This window comes from Mercenaria mercenaria, chromosome 9 (genome assembly GCF_021730395.1).
Source record: "Mercenaria mercenaria strain notata chromosome 9, MADL_Memer_1, whole genome shotgun sequence".
NCBI lineage: Eukaryota > Metazoa > Mollusca > Bivalvia > Venerida > Veneridae > Mercenaria > Mercenaria mercenaria.
Genome location: NC_069369.1, coordinates 79,463,023 through 79,481,174, shown reverse-complemented (window position 1 = coordinate 79,481,174; position 18,152 = coordinate 79,463,023). Strand labels below are relative to the sequence as shown.

The following is an 18,152-nucleotide window of genomic DNA, read 5'->3' as shown; positions in this document are numbered from 1 at the left end:
TAGGAAGCTTTGGCGATATTCATATCATTTTCATTTTCCGGTCAAATTATTTTTCCTTTGATTATTCAGCATTATAGTATACCATAGCACCATTTCTTGTCCGAAATATTCTTCAGCAACCCTTGGCTAGAATTCGGTTAAACTGCATAGAAAGCTTTACACTCAAAAGGAATTGCGCATATAATCTTCAAGTTTCAGTCAGATGATTTTTCACTGGAGTTACTTTTGAGAAGTAAACCTGTGTATACTATAGTACAATTTTCTGTCCGAAGTAATTTATAGCAACTACTCTTTGGGTTTCATCGAAACTTCATAGAAAGTTTTACTCCCAATAAGAGATTCCGATATCATCTTCATGTTCCGGTCGGACGAATGTTCTTTTAGTATTTGGCCTTTGATTATTCAACATGCCATTTCTTTTTCGGAGTATTTCTCAGCAACTCTAATGAATTCTTTGAAACTGCATAAGAATTTTCATTTTCTCAAAGAGATATCTGCATATTTCTTCATGCTTCGGTCGGAGGAGATGCGCTTTTCTTGCATACCAGACGGGGATTTCCGGTATTTTTACCGGTGCTGGAAAAATCCATCTTACACCCCGGGGTGTAAGATGACTCTCGTGCTTTAAATGACGTATTACGAACTACATATATGTAGAAGATTTATGTAGTTATTTATATTTTATTTCGAAAAACGGAATAAAAATCCAGTACCTTGACAGTTCCTCTTTATTCCTGATAGTATATTTCTCGATTCAAAACACGTTATTTTATCAAAAATCCATAACGTTACTCTGCAACAGATCAAACAAACCAGAACTAAACATTGTTATTTGTCTTTGAAACGTCATGACGTCTTTCCTGTTTACGGACGTTGCTTTCCCGCGCTTTGTTAAAATACGCTGCTATAAGAAATAGTTCTAAAAAGAAAGCCGTTCGACTGATTTTATTTTTATTATTATTTCTTGATATCGGTATGCAAGAAAAAGATTCTGTCACTGGTTATAGGTGCAGATGGGAATATCCGGCTCTCGGGTAACTGTTTAGGCGGTAACTCGGTAGGAACCTCGTTACCGCCTAAACAGTTACCCTCGAGGCCGGAAATTCCCATCTGCACCTACAACCAGTGAAAGAATCCCTATGCCTTTCGCTTTCGACATAGATTTTTCTGTATTAGAATAATTGCTAGGGTTATGCGTAAAACTCAACAGGCCTTATATAATAGATTCCCTATACTTTTCGCTTTCCCACATAGGGTGTCTGTGTAGGGCCATATGTTTAGAGAAAATTGTAAAATAACTGTGAAATTAGTATTATTATTTTTTGTTTATATTTGTGCAGTATGCATGTGTTCTTATTTGTGTTTATATATGTATTTGTTCATGGTATGCAAATCGTATTTATATTTCTCATCTTACGGTGGAATAAAAGTTCGATCGACTGACTGACCGATCGACCGACCGACGGACCTACCGACCTACCTACCTACCTACCTATCTAATGTGTAGGTTGAAGCATATCATAGTTTAAATCACCAATTAGTACACAATTTTCGTATTTATCATACCATTTATCCACAGTACTGCAGAAGTCTTTCTGAAAAAGATCATCACAAAGCGTTGGAGGTATTTGTCCCACATATTAACCATTTTTGTCCTTGAATATTTATCTCGATAGATATTGATTCAGTGTTGTAAAATTCTAGGCCACACTTCCTGTCCCCCGCAATACCTGATTACACCCCCTCCATATTCTGTCCTATCAGTTCTCCCAAAAGATAGATGTCTACCATGAATTGCGCATTTACAAAACTTTCATCTAGTTTTGTTTCTGCAATAAACAGAAGATCTACAATATTTTTACAGAGAAGGTTCTGGATTGAGTCAAATTTATTTCTTATAATTATAGACTTTATAATTATTTAGATAGGCACATACAAATCTGTTTGGATGTTGACTTTTTAATAAAAATAAATCATCAAACAAGAGCTGTCACTAATGGTGACAAATGCCCCCGCAGCGCCTTGGCCTTTGACCTGATGACCTTGACCTTTGACCTGGTGACCCCAAAGTCAGTAGGGGTCGTGCACTCAATAAGTACTATTAGCATGTGAAGTCTGAAGGTCCTGGGTGCAGTGGTTCGCAAGTAAAGTGCATTCATGCAAAAAGTTAACGTTGTGACGAACGAACAAACTAACGAACGGACGGACAGTTGAAAAATAATATGCCTCCCTTCGGGGGTATAAAAAGTTGTGGTCATTTGATTCAAAAGAACTGTTTGCTTCATTTATCTCGCTAAAAAAGGAGTCTGAAAAGAGAAATTTGGAACAGCTTTGGCATATCCATGGCAAGTAAGGCTTAGCAAGTGTGGTGTATTCGCCTGGAGATATATTCGCACATTTGATGTGGTACCAGTAGTAGCACCATTCGCAGTAGACAGCCCAATGTGTCTTGGCTGCCACTTGAAAACAGGAGCCGCATGGGTACTTCCCTGGACCTGGGTTGATTGCAATATCCCCACTCCCTATCAGTAGCAAGTAAACAAAACAGCGGCTATGATACCGGATAGACACGGATGTGGGTAGTTTCCTAGAGTGTTTTATTATTTATTTCATTAGCAGTATAACATATACGTCGTATCTTTTTCCTGTTTGACAAGTCCATTGTGTTGTGTACAGCATGTAGATCTAAGTGATTTTATAAATAAATTTTACTATCACTTTGAAACATATATTCAACCTTCAAATTACGCTTACAAAATAGATTTTGATAAAAGTGGTGAAACATGTTTGCCTTTCATGTAGTTCATGTAATTGTAGAAACTGTACAGCGAGAGCTGTATAAACAGTTGTTTCTTAGGTCCTTTTGGCATGTGTTTTCCCGAAATGGTATTTGGCACTTCCAGTTCATAATATATATATGTGTATATATATGTATTTCTTCTTGTAGTTTACAACATAGTATTTTGTTATTTTCCTTTTATATTATAGTTTCTTTACTTTTATTACATGTGGATCACGTCATACTATTATGTATCTTTTTCATTTATATTATAGTTATAGTTATTATATCAACACAATTCTCAACAGTTTAAAAGTATGTACACTGCTTCATACTGTCTATATTTCTTAAAACAACACTGTTCATATAGTTTAAAACTACTTACGCTGTTACGCTGTCTTATATTGAGGCTTATAGTACCCAGTTAACCCCTTTAACTATAACAGTTAGGCGAAAATTTATTTGCCACAACCCAAAACTGGTTAAGTCTAGACTTAAAGGAATTTAGAGTGGGTGCACTTACCACTTGGTCTGGTAAGTTGTTCCATGTATCAACCACCCTTAGACTGAAACATTTTAACCGAGTTTCTGTACGAGCCCTTTTTTTGTATAATTTCTTATTATGACCTCTAGTATTCTTGGAGACGACTTGAATAAACATTTCATTATTTTCAACATGATCTATTTTATTTAAGATTTTGTACAATTGTATCATATCGGCTCTTACCCTTCTGTACTCTAGTATGGGTAGACCTAAGGTTCGTAATCTTTCGGTGTAATTTTAGCCCACTAATGATTTCACCATTGTACATTTTCCATGCTAGTGATATCCTTTTTCAGTCTTGGGGACCAGACTGGGGAAGCATACTCTAGATGTGGCCGTATGAGTGCTTTATGCAAGTTCATAAACATAACTCGAGACATGTATGTGAAGAATTTCATAATCAAACCTAAATTTCTGTTAGCTATTTTCACTTTGTTATGGATGTGATGATCAATTTCAGATTTTTGTCAAATGTTACATCAAGATCTTTCTCTGTACAGACTGGCTGGATTTTCGTAACTGTACCTTGATTATCTTTCATAAAGAATTCTGTTCTCTGTTCGTTTCCAATTGTTAAGACCTTACATTTTTTAGTATTGAAGACCATCTGCAATTTCTTTGCCCACTCACATGCATTAAAAATGTTATCTTGCAGCACGTTCTCATCTTCAAGACCATTATCAATGAGTATAGTTTTGTATCGTCAGCAAACAGCTTCACCGTACAAGTCATTGCCTCAGGAAGATCGTTGATGTGGATTAGAAAAAGGACAAGACCAAGCACACTACCTTGTGGTACCCCACTATGTACTGGTTTCCACGGCGAACTTTTACCATTCACTATCACTCTCTGTTGTCGGCCACATAAGAAATTGTCAATCCATTTGTATATGTTACCTCTAATACCACAGTTCTAAACTTTTAAAAGAAGTCTTTTGTGAGGCACTTTATCAAACGCAGCTTTAAAATCTAAGTATGTTATATTTACATTCCTTTTTTCATCGATGGCTCTACTCCAATCTTCATTGCACTCCAAGAGTTGTGTGGTACAAGAATTATTTTTCCTAAAACCATGTTGTTGTTTGGTAAGAATCCCATTGTTTTCCAAGTGCTCCACAACAGCGTTTCGGATTATCCTTTCCATAGCCCGACAGCAGATAGAAGTGACGCTAATAGGACGATAATTTTCTGGTTTATTTCTTGACCCAGATTTGAATATGGCAGAGACATTGGCTGTCTTCCACGAAGCTGGTAATTTACCTTCCTGTAGTGATGAATTAAATATCATTTTTAGTGGTTTAATTACAGTCATCTTACATTCATTTAATATTTTGGGGTGAATTCCATCAGGCCCCTGGGCTTTTGTTGGATTTATTTCCTTTAAGGATTTGAGCACCATATATATCAGACAGTGTGTTTTCAATATTTTTTTCTTCCATAACTGACATATCATTTATATTTTCAGTGGTAAAGACACTAATAATGTGGTTATTTAATGTATTTGCTATTTCTTGGTCGTCTGTTGATAAGTTATTATCTTCCTTTATGATACTATTTACTTGGGCACTGGTTTTGGTATTGGATCTAACATATTTCCAGAACATCTTAGTGCTATTGCCAACGTTTTGTGCTATGTTTTTCTCATATTCATACTTAGACCTCCTTAACTCATACACCACTTTATTTCTTGCTAGTTTATATTCATTATATCTATTTTGGTTTTTACAGTTCATATATTTTGTCCATTTCTGTCTTTTTACTTTTATTGCTTCAGCTGCGCCTCTGTCTACATATGGGTTGCGATGATCTGAGTTCGAAATGCGTCTTGGTATATGTTTTTCAATTAATTGGGATATGTTTTCAGCAAATCCTCCCCACAACATCTCAACCCCCGTGTCTCCAGTTGCAGTCCAGTCCAGTCAAGTCAATATTCTTTAAATCTTCATTCATAGCGATATAATCCCCTTTGTGATATAGATATCTTGGTAAGTTATTTACTTTGGTTTGGTAATAACATACAAAGTTGAAGGACAGTAGCACGTGATCGCTTTTGCCTAGACCAGGCAAATAATCTACATTTTCAACCATATTTTCTTCATTTGTGAATATGAGATCTAATACTGATGGTTCATTGCCGTCTCTGTATCTTGTTGGCTTTATAACGTGTTGGAATAAAAACAAGTCCTTGATACCTTCAAGGAAAATACTGTTTATATTCATCATTATTCGTCCATTTTCTTGTAAATAAAAGAATTATTTGAATTTGAAACCTTCATATGTACGGTACGGTACGGAAATTGAGTCGATAACGTTTTTCTGCAACTATTCGTGTTGGGTTTACAAGAGTTAGTGTCCGTCGCGTCAAGGAAACATGTAAACTTACCGAGATTTTTTTGTTATTGACATTTCAAAAATGTGTTTTGAAAAGATTTTGGAGTAGTCATAATATATATTTATCATTTTTATGTCGGTTATGTTGAAATAATATGTATACTATATGGTTTTTTAACTGTACATCTGAAATAACGTGCACCATAAAACAGAACCAAAACAAACATGGCGGCCAGTGCCAAAATGTCATTTAATTATTATCAGAATGGGAAGTATGGTACATTGCCACAGAACCCAAGCAACGACATGGAAGTCACGCAAGATATGCATCTTAAGATGTCAAAGAAGATAGCACAGCTGACAAAGGTATACAAGACCATAGCCTTACTTTTGGCTTATCCAAAGTTATCGGGATGACTTATTTTACAGGCCTCCTAGTGAAACCTTTAAAACCTTTAAAAACCTTTAATTTCAGAGCAAACCTTTAAAACCTTTAAATCTTCTGAAAAAACCTTTAAAACGGCCAAATAGCCTGTAATTTTCACTCAAAACCTATATTTTTGTTCAGACTGCTTGCCGTGCCAGTTGAAAGCAAGTAATAGTTATACTGCTGTATTTCCCTCCCTTTTAAGTGTTGTTATTAGGATACTGCTTGTGTATCTTTCATCTTGAGTTTTTCAGAATGCTGTTGTGTTCACCAGACCACATACATGTAGATGTTTGCAGTAGTGTTCACCAGACCATAGGTGTTCCATGTATTCAGCATAAGGTACCATGGAGCTGAATGCTTGAAATGGTCTGGTGACATGATGTTTACACTATGGTAACACTGGACAAGGTCTGGTGAAGATACAGCATTCTGAGCAAAGTTGATGTAGACACTACAAATTCAGGCTTTCAAGTGGCCCTAAAATTCCTAAAAATTCTTAATTTTTTTTAGGTCTCCCTAAAATCCTAAAACAATGCTCAAAAGGGCCAAATTCCTAAAAAAAAGCCCTTATTTTTTTTTTCAATTGTCCCTAATTTTTTGTAATATCTGTCTGAACTTAAATTTGTCTTTGCACAAAGTCATGCATATAATGATCCAATTAATTTATTGAAGTTTATTTTCTTCAAGCTTCATTTTCAGAGATTGCTTCTATCAGTTTCCATGAGTTCCTAGGCATCTTCATGAAACATAGATTTATTTCATTGAGTGATCAGGCCTAGATCCATGGCTGGGCCCAGGAGGCCTGTGCCCCCATTTGGCTCATCAAAGTTTGTCTCAACTATTTTGGCAAGGAATAAATATTTTCTCAAAATTAGGCCCAAAAACGCACCAGAAGCCACCATTCCATTTCTCTATTACAAAATTTTCCAGGGGGAGGACCCCCTGACCCCCCTTCCAATGAGGGGATTGCCTCTTCAGTACCTCAAAATTTATATAAGTTACCCAGAGGCCACCATTGATATCTACATTTCAAAACATTTCCAGAGGAGGACTCCCTTGACCCTCCTAAAACTACAGGGATACCCTCTACCACACATCCAAAATTAGACCAAAACATGCACTACAATCAAGCATTTTATACCTGTATTTTAAATTTTTTCAGAGGGTGGCAGCATCCTTACCTCCCTAAAATTTGGGGGCTACACCCTCCTATGCCTCAAAATTTAGAACAAAAAATACACAAATTGTCACAAGCACCCACTATTTCATACCTGTATTTTAAAATTTTCCAGGGGAGAGCCCCTAACCCCCTCCCGCCAATTGTGAGAAGTACCCCTCCAGTACCTCAATATGTAAACAAATAAAGGTACCAGTGTCCACCATTTCATACCTGTATATCAAAAACTTATGTTGGAGACACATTTGTTCTAGAATGGTGCACCTGCAAAAAGCAACAATATATAAAAGGACGGGCTTGACATGTTGACCTGTGGGCATTTAGTCCTAATTTAGCCCTTATTTTTTGGCAAAAATAGCCCTAATTTTTGGCAAAAACAGCCCTAATTTTAGCCCTAATGTTTTGCCAAATAGTGTTTGAAAGCCTGTACAATGTATAAAAAACAGGAACCATATACAAAAAAGGTGATATAAATGTGCCGTGAAAGTAGGTATACCCATTAAGTTAGGTATGTATATCAATCATAATGTATAATTCAAACAGTATGAAATAATATCAAACATGCCTATTTCTGATATCTGGTTTTAGAGTGTGGGTTTCCATATATAAATTAACTTTTTTTAGTAAATACCTATAATTATATATTATGTGTTTTCAATGAGAATTCCAACAAAAATAGCCTTTATTTACTCTTTATTTTTTAATATTTTACACTAAAAGGCCTGTATTTCCATAGATTGGAGCCTTTATAAAAACCTTTATTTTTGTTCAGGCCTGCTAGGAGGCCTGATTTTATGATCTGATATTTTACATCTACATCTAATATGTACTGCCCATCAACAATCTATTCTGATTATAACTGGGATGCACTTTGTCTGGGACAGACTGTTAAAAGATGAACAAGCTCATTAGGTGCAAAGTTTAAAAGAACTACGTACAATTAATCTAAGATAAAAACATATCCTCGAGTGTCCATCATTCGTTACCCAAAGCATTTACAGATGAATAGAAAAATGATAATTGAACTTTAAGGTAAATTAAGCACTTACAAGTAGTTAATAGCAGGGATCACTTTTGGCAGATACTATTATGAGATTAATTCCCATTTGCCTTGAGTCAATGAGATTTTTGACAAAATGAATGGGATTTTTTCTTTTTATTGATCAGGTCGGCGTGACGTCACTTCCTAGCAACCGATAAATCCGAGATACAGCAAGGTGAAAGTATCACGTAGCAACCCGTAGCGATTATAGTAGCGGTACGGGTCGCGATGTTGTTTTCGAATAAAATATATCATAATACATTTTTATTTCTTAATTTTTATTTTTCCCTGTCCATTTATAATGTATTCCTGAAAGGTTTTTCTAGTTTTACGGGAAATTATTGATTTATTAGCGTGTCAATAATGGTCTAGTAGAAGTGACATATGTTATGTATTGTCAAGTTTTCGGCGATGTTGTTTTTCAATAAAATAGATCATAATATAGTTTTATTTGTGTTTTTTTTATTCCCTGTTCATTTTTTTCTCTAATTTTACTGGAAATTATCGATTTATTAACGTGTCTAAACTCTGGTGGCAGAAGTGACATGTTGTGTACTGCCAGTTCTTCGGCCCTTCGGATGGCAAGATTCCATTTTGCGTAATATATAAGTTATATCTATGTACATATACATTGTGTGAGAATCCTAAAAATGAATGTGACATTTATATTTTATATCTATTTTCTTTTGTATATATTCCAAAAATATTGTCCCTTTAAAAAAACAGATTCTATTTGAATGAAATATTTTGGAACTCAATTTTTTACATAAAACAATGGATGGATTATACAATTTTTGTATTATGTAATAAGGGGTTTATCACTATGGTGTCATTAATCTCTTTAAGGTATTTTGTTATGCAAATAACAAAAAATGTGCATCCACCTGCCAAGTGTCCAAATAACATAAGTCCCTGGAGGCATAGTGTACATCAAAGGGATAGGAACAGGAAATCAGTCTCTTTGATTAGTGATGGGCATCCAGGATCTGGACAGAACCGGTCAGAACTGGATTTTACCAACCTGCCACATACTTACTACTCGTCTCCATAGTGATCCCTGTGACTTATGATTTTTATACTGTGAATGTCTAATATAATTTGAAAAGTAGATCCCCCGGAAGCACCGAGAACAATGCAAACAGTGAAAATTGCAGACTGGGTTTGATTGAATCTGTTCATGAGCATTAATGGAAAATGCAACACTGCCCGCGCTCCCTAGCACCGGCTTTTAAAGCGGTGTTCAAATTCAAATGAGTTGAAATCAATGATCCCAAATTTAAAGGACCAGAAAATATAACAAAACTGAGATGAAGTCGGAACGACTTTTTCAAGACTCTTCACTTATGAATTAAGACAAACTAGCTGTTCATGTTGTAGAGATATATGTATACTTTATATTTTCATATCTAGATCTATATTTTTTTTTAAGATTGTCACATTGAAAAAAAAAACTGATTTTATAATAAATGAAATTTATATACATAATTGTTTTGTTTTATCCTATGAAATGCTGAAGAAATTATTAGAATAATCCTCTCTCCATTATTCATCACACATTTTTCTGGTTAAATATAGGTGTTAATATTACGATACCTGCTAATTAAATCCCACATTGAAGGTGTTGATAGAATGACAGTTAATGTTAATGAATCAACCTTTACAATTATTATCTAGTAACACATTTCACAAGTCCAAATTAGACCTAGTCCAGAGTTGACAGGGAGTGTTTAGAAATAATTTTATCAAAAATGAATTAAGTGAAAGAAGAAAAATATTGACAAACAATAGGCCTATTTATTAAAAAACAAACATGAAATTGCTGGAAATGTATTTAAGACAAAAAGGTTTATGAAAAAATATTAATTGAGATTTTATAATTGGAGGCCATCTACAGAACGACTGGAATGGAGAGAGAGACCCATTTACCCAGTTTATTTTCACGTCCTTAAACTGTAAGGGGCTCGGATTTCTTGCGATTATTACGGCATGAATTAAATAAATTTATAATAAAAACTACGGAAGTGCTGACTGCAAATGTAAATATACTTTGCAGTTGGTATCCATTCAGAGCCGTCAGGATTTTGTCTGCCGCATGCACGACTCCATTTAAATCGGCGATGCATTGTTCAATTTCACGTCAGGAAACTAAAAGAACGATAGGTTTCTCTCTCACAAATGATTATAGGTGCATTCTGTAACATTGTAAATTTTTGGCATCTTTTTATTTTTCCATTCAATCACTTTAAATTAATAAAAACAATGATCACCCGTGATACACACAATGCTTTCACTTTACAAAATGGCGTCTACTTTCACCTCGCTCTTGTTGCTACGCAACGTTATCGGTGAAGTGCCCGGATATCCGACCTGATCAATAATGGGATTTTACATCGGCGGACAGCTTTTATTACACTCACTTCTCTGAAAAGCAAACATCTGTTCATTTGTAAGAACAATTATCTTGTAAATAAACAAAACAGTTCCTTTCAGAGACACCTTTTACAACTCTAAAATTCAGTGCCAGGAATTGCTGAATAGTTTGATGAAAAGTTGATGAAAGTTGTAACCAAGTCTTGGGTCCACATGCATTTTTCCCCTAATGATTTTACTTCAAAGCTGCTTTGTCAAAGTTGAAGTTCAGTTATGTTTTAATCTTTCTGGACTTGATACACTTCCATTAGGTCAAAACAATTTTAAAGTCAAACTTATTTATAACCCTACCCTCAACCATTTCGTTTGGAAATTCGGGCGTTCAGCGTTTTTTATGAAGGGACTTCACCGGGGGTTTCTCCACCATCTTGTTATTTTCATCGCTATTCATCCGCACGAATGGAGGCAGAAAGTTTGGCCTTCCAAATGCTTAAATTTCTGTTTCAGTGGTATTTTGAAACATCGCGAAAACAGATTATTTTTGTCTGGTAGTCATAATCATCGGACGCTCTATGGTGATAAAAGCGAAATTCAAGCGCCTAAATGAACGTCATACGAAAATTAAGTAACGGCAAGACTGCATTGCAGCGAAAAGTTGCAATTTCGGCAAAAGATCTACGGCCACGCGGATGCGATTTTTAAACGCATTTGAGCAAAATTTATGCGATTTTCACCAAAATAATGCGAGAATATCGCGAAATCGCTGCCAAAAGTGATCCCTGTAATAGCCTTTAATAAATAAATCTAGCAAGTTTTAGCTGCAAACCATCTAAAATAAATTGTCCCCATTCCGTTAAAAAACAACACTCTTCAGAAAATATCTGTCACATTTTGGTCGCAAGGTCGTTACCCCACCACTTCCTGTGACGTCACACCACAGGACTCAGGAGACAGAAATTTTCGGTCACATGGCTTTCTAAATTTGTAAACAAAAGCAGACGAACTGTCAAATTTATTTTTAGGACAAAACTTCCATAAAAATTGGATTTAAATAGAAAAAGCTGTCGGCAGACAGGTAAAATATTACTTTTCTACATTTTCTGAGAAGGTAGAGAAAACTTTACCTGTTATTTGCACATTTTGATGCTGTTGTTTCATTTTACATTTACTTTTACGGTTGTAAAATATTTTCCCATGAATGGTCACGTGTACCTGTAAAATCTCGCGAGACTACATGAAAAACAATGAAGGCCAGTGACGAATGATGGACACTCAACGATATATAATAAATTAGGAGCTAGGTTACAGTTGCCAGCCTCTCAGTGAATATAACCAAACTGGGCCTGGACTGTATGTGTAGGGGGAGATCATTCCAGGAACAAATAATATTGTTCTTGGCAAAAAAGAGTTAGAATGTTATTGCGTGTGTGATCAAGTAGTTCAGGTTCCTTGTAGGTGTGAGGTGGTTATGGTCAACTGCAATAAGACTGTACCTTATTTTAAAAAATATAATAAGCGAATTTTTAATACGGTGTTGTTCAAGGGATTGCAAGTTGAGATCATTTTTTATCCCTCAAAGCCTTACCGGTATCTGTATTTTACTGTTAGGAAAACTAAGACATTAAAAAATCCAAAAAAGTCGTATTTATATACTGGTCAGACTTACTCAACGCATTATAAAATAAATTAAACATTAATATTTATGTAGAAACTTCAAATGGGTTGAATTTAATTCATAATTTTAAATAAGAGACTTAAATCTTCGTAAATATAATTTGACACGGGTGCGAGGAGATATCTACCCTAACACCGGTTTCAATAAACAGCAGACTGCTGATTTCACTTAATTGCAGAAACAAAACACAAAATATACATTCATAAAATGTCAGCAAGGCAAGTTTATGCTTTAATGTCAACATAAATTCATTTTCAGAGATGCAATCATTACAAATACTTTGTACAATACATGTATCAGAAAACGTTCTTAATGGATATCATTTGGGATTTCCTAACAGAAATAAGTTTGGATGGTACAGAGACAGCGACAGTCAAAAGTTATCACTCTGTCCCGAAACATCCTATTATTTGGACTAACAGCAGTCAGTGGTGTAACTGTTTCAAGTTATCGCAGTTTATAACCCATTTGAGTTATTGCTTATACTTTCATAACTTGTTTCAGTTATCATAAATTATCGCATAGTGCGGCAATTTTCCTTTGATCTTTGCAGCATGTTATACATAGTAACACACATTATTACTACAAAACTGTGCTGATAACTTGCAAAACTGTTGCGATATATATCAACACGGAAATCTCTATGGAGTTTCATAAGAAAAAAAGTGTTCCGATATATATCAGCACAGTAAAACTGTTCCGATATATATCGGAACACTTTTTCTCTATTGAGGTCCTATCAAGGGAGTATAATTTTTTCCTTTCAAAGAAAAGATGATTTTAGCTCCAATTTACAGTTCACAGAGAAAGAATTGTCACAAACACCTACATTTATAAAGTAAAAGAATAAATAAACTAGAATATTTCAAAAACTTGATAGTTATTGCCAAATTCAGAAATACATGAAATATATGAAATTCTGAGATTTCTCAAATGTTTCTTTTTCTCTGATCTTTTTTACAAACAAAACAACAAGTTTTACAATATGTCTGGCCAATGAAATGCAATTTTTAAAAACCAATGCAGAAATTTGTTGGGTACTTTTATCTGGGGAACACATTTTCTAAAACAGAAGTTTTAGTGTTTCAGTCAGCGAGGCGCGGAAAGGGAATCAAAATAGTAAAAATAATAATAAACAAATTTAAATGAAAATAATATATAAATTTTAATGATAAACTATGCGATAAAACAGTTATAATATGTAGTGCTCGTGTGTTACCAGGATATATCAGAGCTAGGGGTACATCTCGTTATTTTTCTCTTCACATATCTGTCTCGGCCTACCGGCCTCGACGATATGTGCAGAGAAAAATACCCTCGATGTACCCCTAGCTCTGATATATCCTGGTAACACACTCTCACACATACTATAACTATTACATATTACAAAGCCCTCCTGTGCCAATTCCTCATTTTGAATGAGACTAATGCAATTATTTCCTGAATCCTTGAACTTTTATCTTTCCAGCTATGCAGTAAAAAATTTTACGCAAGGCTGATAAAGTTTTACGCAAAAGTTTTAAAGCTATAAAACTCTTAACATCCCATTATGCTTATCAGGTCATGATCAGATTAAAAGAGAATTGGATTAACCACAGTTTGCTACTAATTTCACTTTAAAGGTCACTTTGTGAGAACAGCAAAAAGACTTTTTTTAATAACTTACCTGAGTTAACTATATTTTATAACTAATACAGGTTATAAAATGCTTGAATTATGTTGAAAAAGTAACTGAAATAGGTTACACCCCTGACTGAACAAGATCAACACTCGTGACTAGTTTTGGCAGTCACACTTTCAAGTGGTCGGTTACCCTATTTTTCTCGAGACAGAATTTAGATGATAAACTTAATGCTTTCTTTTGTATTTAAGACATGAATTGTGCTCATGAATTGTTGAATTCATTTTACTGCTTTTAAAAGTAAATAAATAATGGTGACTAATGGTCCGGAAATCGCTGTTAAAATTTCATATTCAATATAATTATGCCTCAAACCCGAGTGAGTGCTAATAATAAGTAAAATATTTACAAAAAAACCCGCAAAAACAGCAACTTAGGGACAACTATAATCATAACTTTTACCAGCAATTACCTTATACACTGGTATTACAGTACATAATAGTACATGTATATTCATTACCGGACTTTCAGTCTCTTTCTTTGTTTTTTGTTTTTGTTTTTTCTTATTTTTGAATTGTACCACATACTATAAGAATCTGATCCTAGATCTATGGATCAGAACCTCTAGATAAGCCTGTTAGGAATTGTCTAGAAGTACGGACATCCTTTTACCAGGTGTGGGTTACTTACATCTTAAATGTTGTTGGAAATGAAGTATCAAGTAAGATTTAATCAGTATTCATGCACCTTATTGAATTTTAATGGTTCAAAGATACTGTCAGCTCTCACTTGATTGTATTCAGTTCTTGTGAAATCTAAATAATATATCACAAGGAATTGAACTGGCACAAATTGATTACATATTATGTTATGACAAATCTTTTTTTTAGATGATTTTATTTAGGGTTGTATTTTAGACTGAAAGATTGGGGTATTTATGTTTTCCACACAGTAGTTGATTGACCCACGCAAGATGCAACAGAAGATATCACAAACAGTTCCTTCAACTCATGTCTGTTAATTGATTATATAGCAAATTGTTCCGTGCTGATTAGTTTATTGTTCAATATTAACAACATAAAATGAATAAATGGGTGCTGGTGCTGCAATTTTATACAGTAAAGTTTCTTTTTATCAATTTATTTAGGTTTTTGTTTCTTCTACTGTTTACTCTACCTAAGTTTTCAAAACGATTGTGTTCGGATATAATATGGCCGTTTTTGTGTCAATTCGCCGTAAAATCTAACTTACTCACTTGAACTCTACTGAATTGCAGATATATAATTTATTTAAGAGTTTGATACTCGTGTTAATCATTAATTCTATCAATGGTTTATTTTACAGTAAACTAAATCACAGGTGGCAGTAACGTACCTAGGATACAGTATGGGTCCATGAGCCATATGCACTTAAATTTATTACAATTATAATGTTTTCTTTGGAAAAAAATGACAAAAAAGTTATAATGTTTTCCTAAGAAAACATTATAATTGTAATAAATTTAAGTGCATATGGCTCATGGACCCATACTGTGTCCTAGGTACGTTACTGCCACCTGTGAACTAAATGGGCACGGAATAGTATATTTATTTGATGTCACACGTTTTTTTTTACATTTTGAAAGAAAATATAAACAATCGAGTGAATGTTGGTATCTTTGAACCATTAAGATTAAAGTTTCATGTTACTATTTATTAGATCTTATTTGTCATTTCATTTGCAACAAGATTAAATATGCATTAAATACTAAATAACCCACAATATCTGGAAAAATGAGGTTCTTGCTCCTAGACATCGACAATTTCTAACGGGCCTTCTAGAGGTAAAGATCTATGCCTGAAGAATCAGATTCTAAAAATATTGGTCCATACCCCTAGACACATTCTTTGATTTATTAGATTTATCACTTCCATGCATGGACACATGGACAACACACATGCTGGGGGGACTAAATGGACCATGAAAAGGACGATCTATCTAGACCATGTTTTAGGATGACTCAGACCATATTTTAGAAAATTCTATGCCGCAGATTAAATAAAAACATAATTATCTGTATCGTAATCTTGCAATTATTTAAATTCTTAGAATGTTTAAGAATGATCAGTGAGTGTGTAGACAAACTCTTTGAAAATTAAAAACAAATTAAAATGTTTAAAAAGCAGTTTAAGTAACTGTTTGTTTATAAAATTCACTATGAAAAAAAAGAGATGAAAAATCCCCCTCTACCCTCCAAAAATCTTTGTCTTTGGAAGTATATTTTTCAGTTTTGAACCATTTTCAGAAACTTGGTAGAAAAAGTATGATCACACAGATTTCTAATGTATAAAATGACCAGAAAATGTGCCTTGTTTTTTCTAACTTAATTAAATTCACAAATGAATTCCACAAAACATTATAAGTCTTACATGTCCAACTGTAACTTACATGTTTTAAAAGTGTAGACTTAATTGTACCAAGCAATTCAATTAAAAGTTATAGGGCAGTTTTGGCAGACAGTAATAGTTATGTATCTGGATTTACTATGCAAGCACATAAACATATAAAGTTACAACCTCTGTAACTAGCAGTTAAGACACAGTCATGGACTGGTTTAATAAATTGGTGTGTTATTTTTAATAAGTTTTCCTGCCTTAATTTATTGACTATCATAAAATGTAATTAAAGGGACATGTCTCTAGATCAACATTAACATTATCCTTTCTTTTCTTAACTATAGCTGTTGATATTAGATATTGAAATAGACATACCAGTTTTGTTTAAATAGATATTTTAATGTGTATGATGCAATATCACGTTTCAGTTTGAAATTTTTCTAAATATTCTATTGACTAAAATTTTTTTTATTGTAAAATAAAACGTTCATAAAACAAAGAAAAAACACTTTAAATTTCTTTTTATTGCAATTTCAAACTAAAGAAAGACTTAAAAGTTAAATTTAGAAAAAAATGTTTAATTTATAGGTCTCAGGCTTAGTAACTGTATATGAAGTATTTGATAAGAATTTTTAGAAGTTTATTGCTGTTTACTTGCAGGTAATCTATGCACTAAATACTAAAAATGATGAGCACGAAGCAGTGGTCCAACAGATCAAAGAGCAGCATGAGGAGGAGATGCAGCAGCTGCTCAGAGAAACGAAGGAAAAGATCACCCAATATAAGGAAAAGATAAATGCGGAGATGTCACAGAACAACAGGCTAGAGCAGCTAGAGACCAGTTTACGTGAGCATGAATCTCTAAAGAGCAGGCATTTAAACCAGTTTGATTCATTTAAAAGAGAGGCTGAAGAAAGAGAAATGAGACTTAAAGCAGAACATGCTCAAAAAATGCTCGAACTTTCTCAAGATGTCCTTCATACGAAAAAAGATTTTGAGGAAAAATTAAGACAGTTTGAAGCTTGGAAAGATGGTGTAAGTGAAGAAAATGAAAGGAAAATAAGAGAACTTAAAATTAGTCATGAAAGTGAGATTGAAGAAGTCCGAAATCTTAGTAGAGATCAAAGCAACGACTGGTTAAATGAAGTTAAAAAAGTAGAAGACAAATATAAAGCAGAGTTAGAATCATTGCATGCAAAGTTTAAAGAAATGGAAGAGCAAAAAACTCAAATGAAAGAGGAGTATGAAGCCAAGCTAGAAAAGGCTAGGTTATTCTATGAAAAGGAATTAGAAGCAGTTATGAAAATGAATAATATTTCCTCAGAGGAGGCAAACAGAATGTTACAGGCAGAGAAAGAAAAACTTAGCAAAGACTTTGCAGCCCAGGAGGCTGAACTTAAAAAACAAATTAACAGTGTACTTAGTCAGTTAACAGATAAAGAAGATGAAGTAGAAAAATTGAAAGAAACACTTACAGGATTAGAAAGAAATCTACAAGAAAAGGATGGTAGTTTCACATGATTTGTTGAAACAGGTAAGGTTTGTGCACTGTCAACTCTGTTAAATATAGAAAACATGTTTAGCAGCTAATTTTTTACAATGTGGCTAGAGCTATGTTTGTTCTGACTATGTTCAGTGATTCTAATAGTTCTATTTCCTTTATGAAAAATTATTTTAATGCTATTTACCTTTTGACTGTCTGATTAAAAACTTAGTGCATGGAAGTGGATACATTTTTTTTTCTACACGTATCAGAAAATTAAACAGTCTTGGAGAATATATAATGTGGGTACAGTGTTGTCAGTTAGC

At 33.9% G+C, this 18,152-nt stretch overlaps 1 protein-coding gene across 1 annotated transcript in view; it reads left to right on the top strand.

The window, feature by feature from the left end:
* The first annotated feature begins 5,681 nt into the window (after positions 1-5,681).
* LOC123547548 (protein FAM184A-like) overlaps positions 5,682-18,152 on the top strand; it is a 39,061-nt gene continuing 26,590 nt past the window's right edge. The window contains 3 exon segments of the mRNA XM_053551822.1: positions 5,682-6,019; positions 17,004-17,855; positions 17,857-17,877. Of these exon segments, the coding sequence (XP_053407797.1) occupies positions 5,879-6,019; positions 17,004-17,855; positions 17,857-17,877 (1,014 nt within the window). The 5' untranslated portion in view covers positions 5,682-5,878.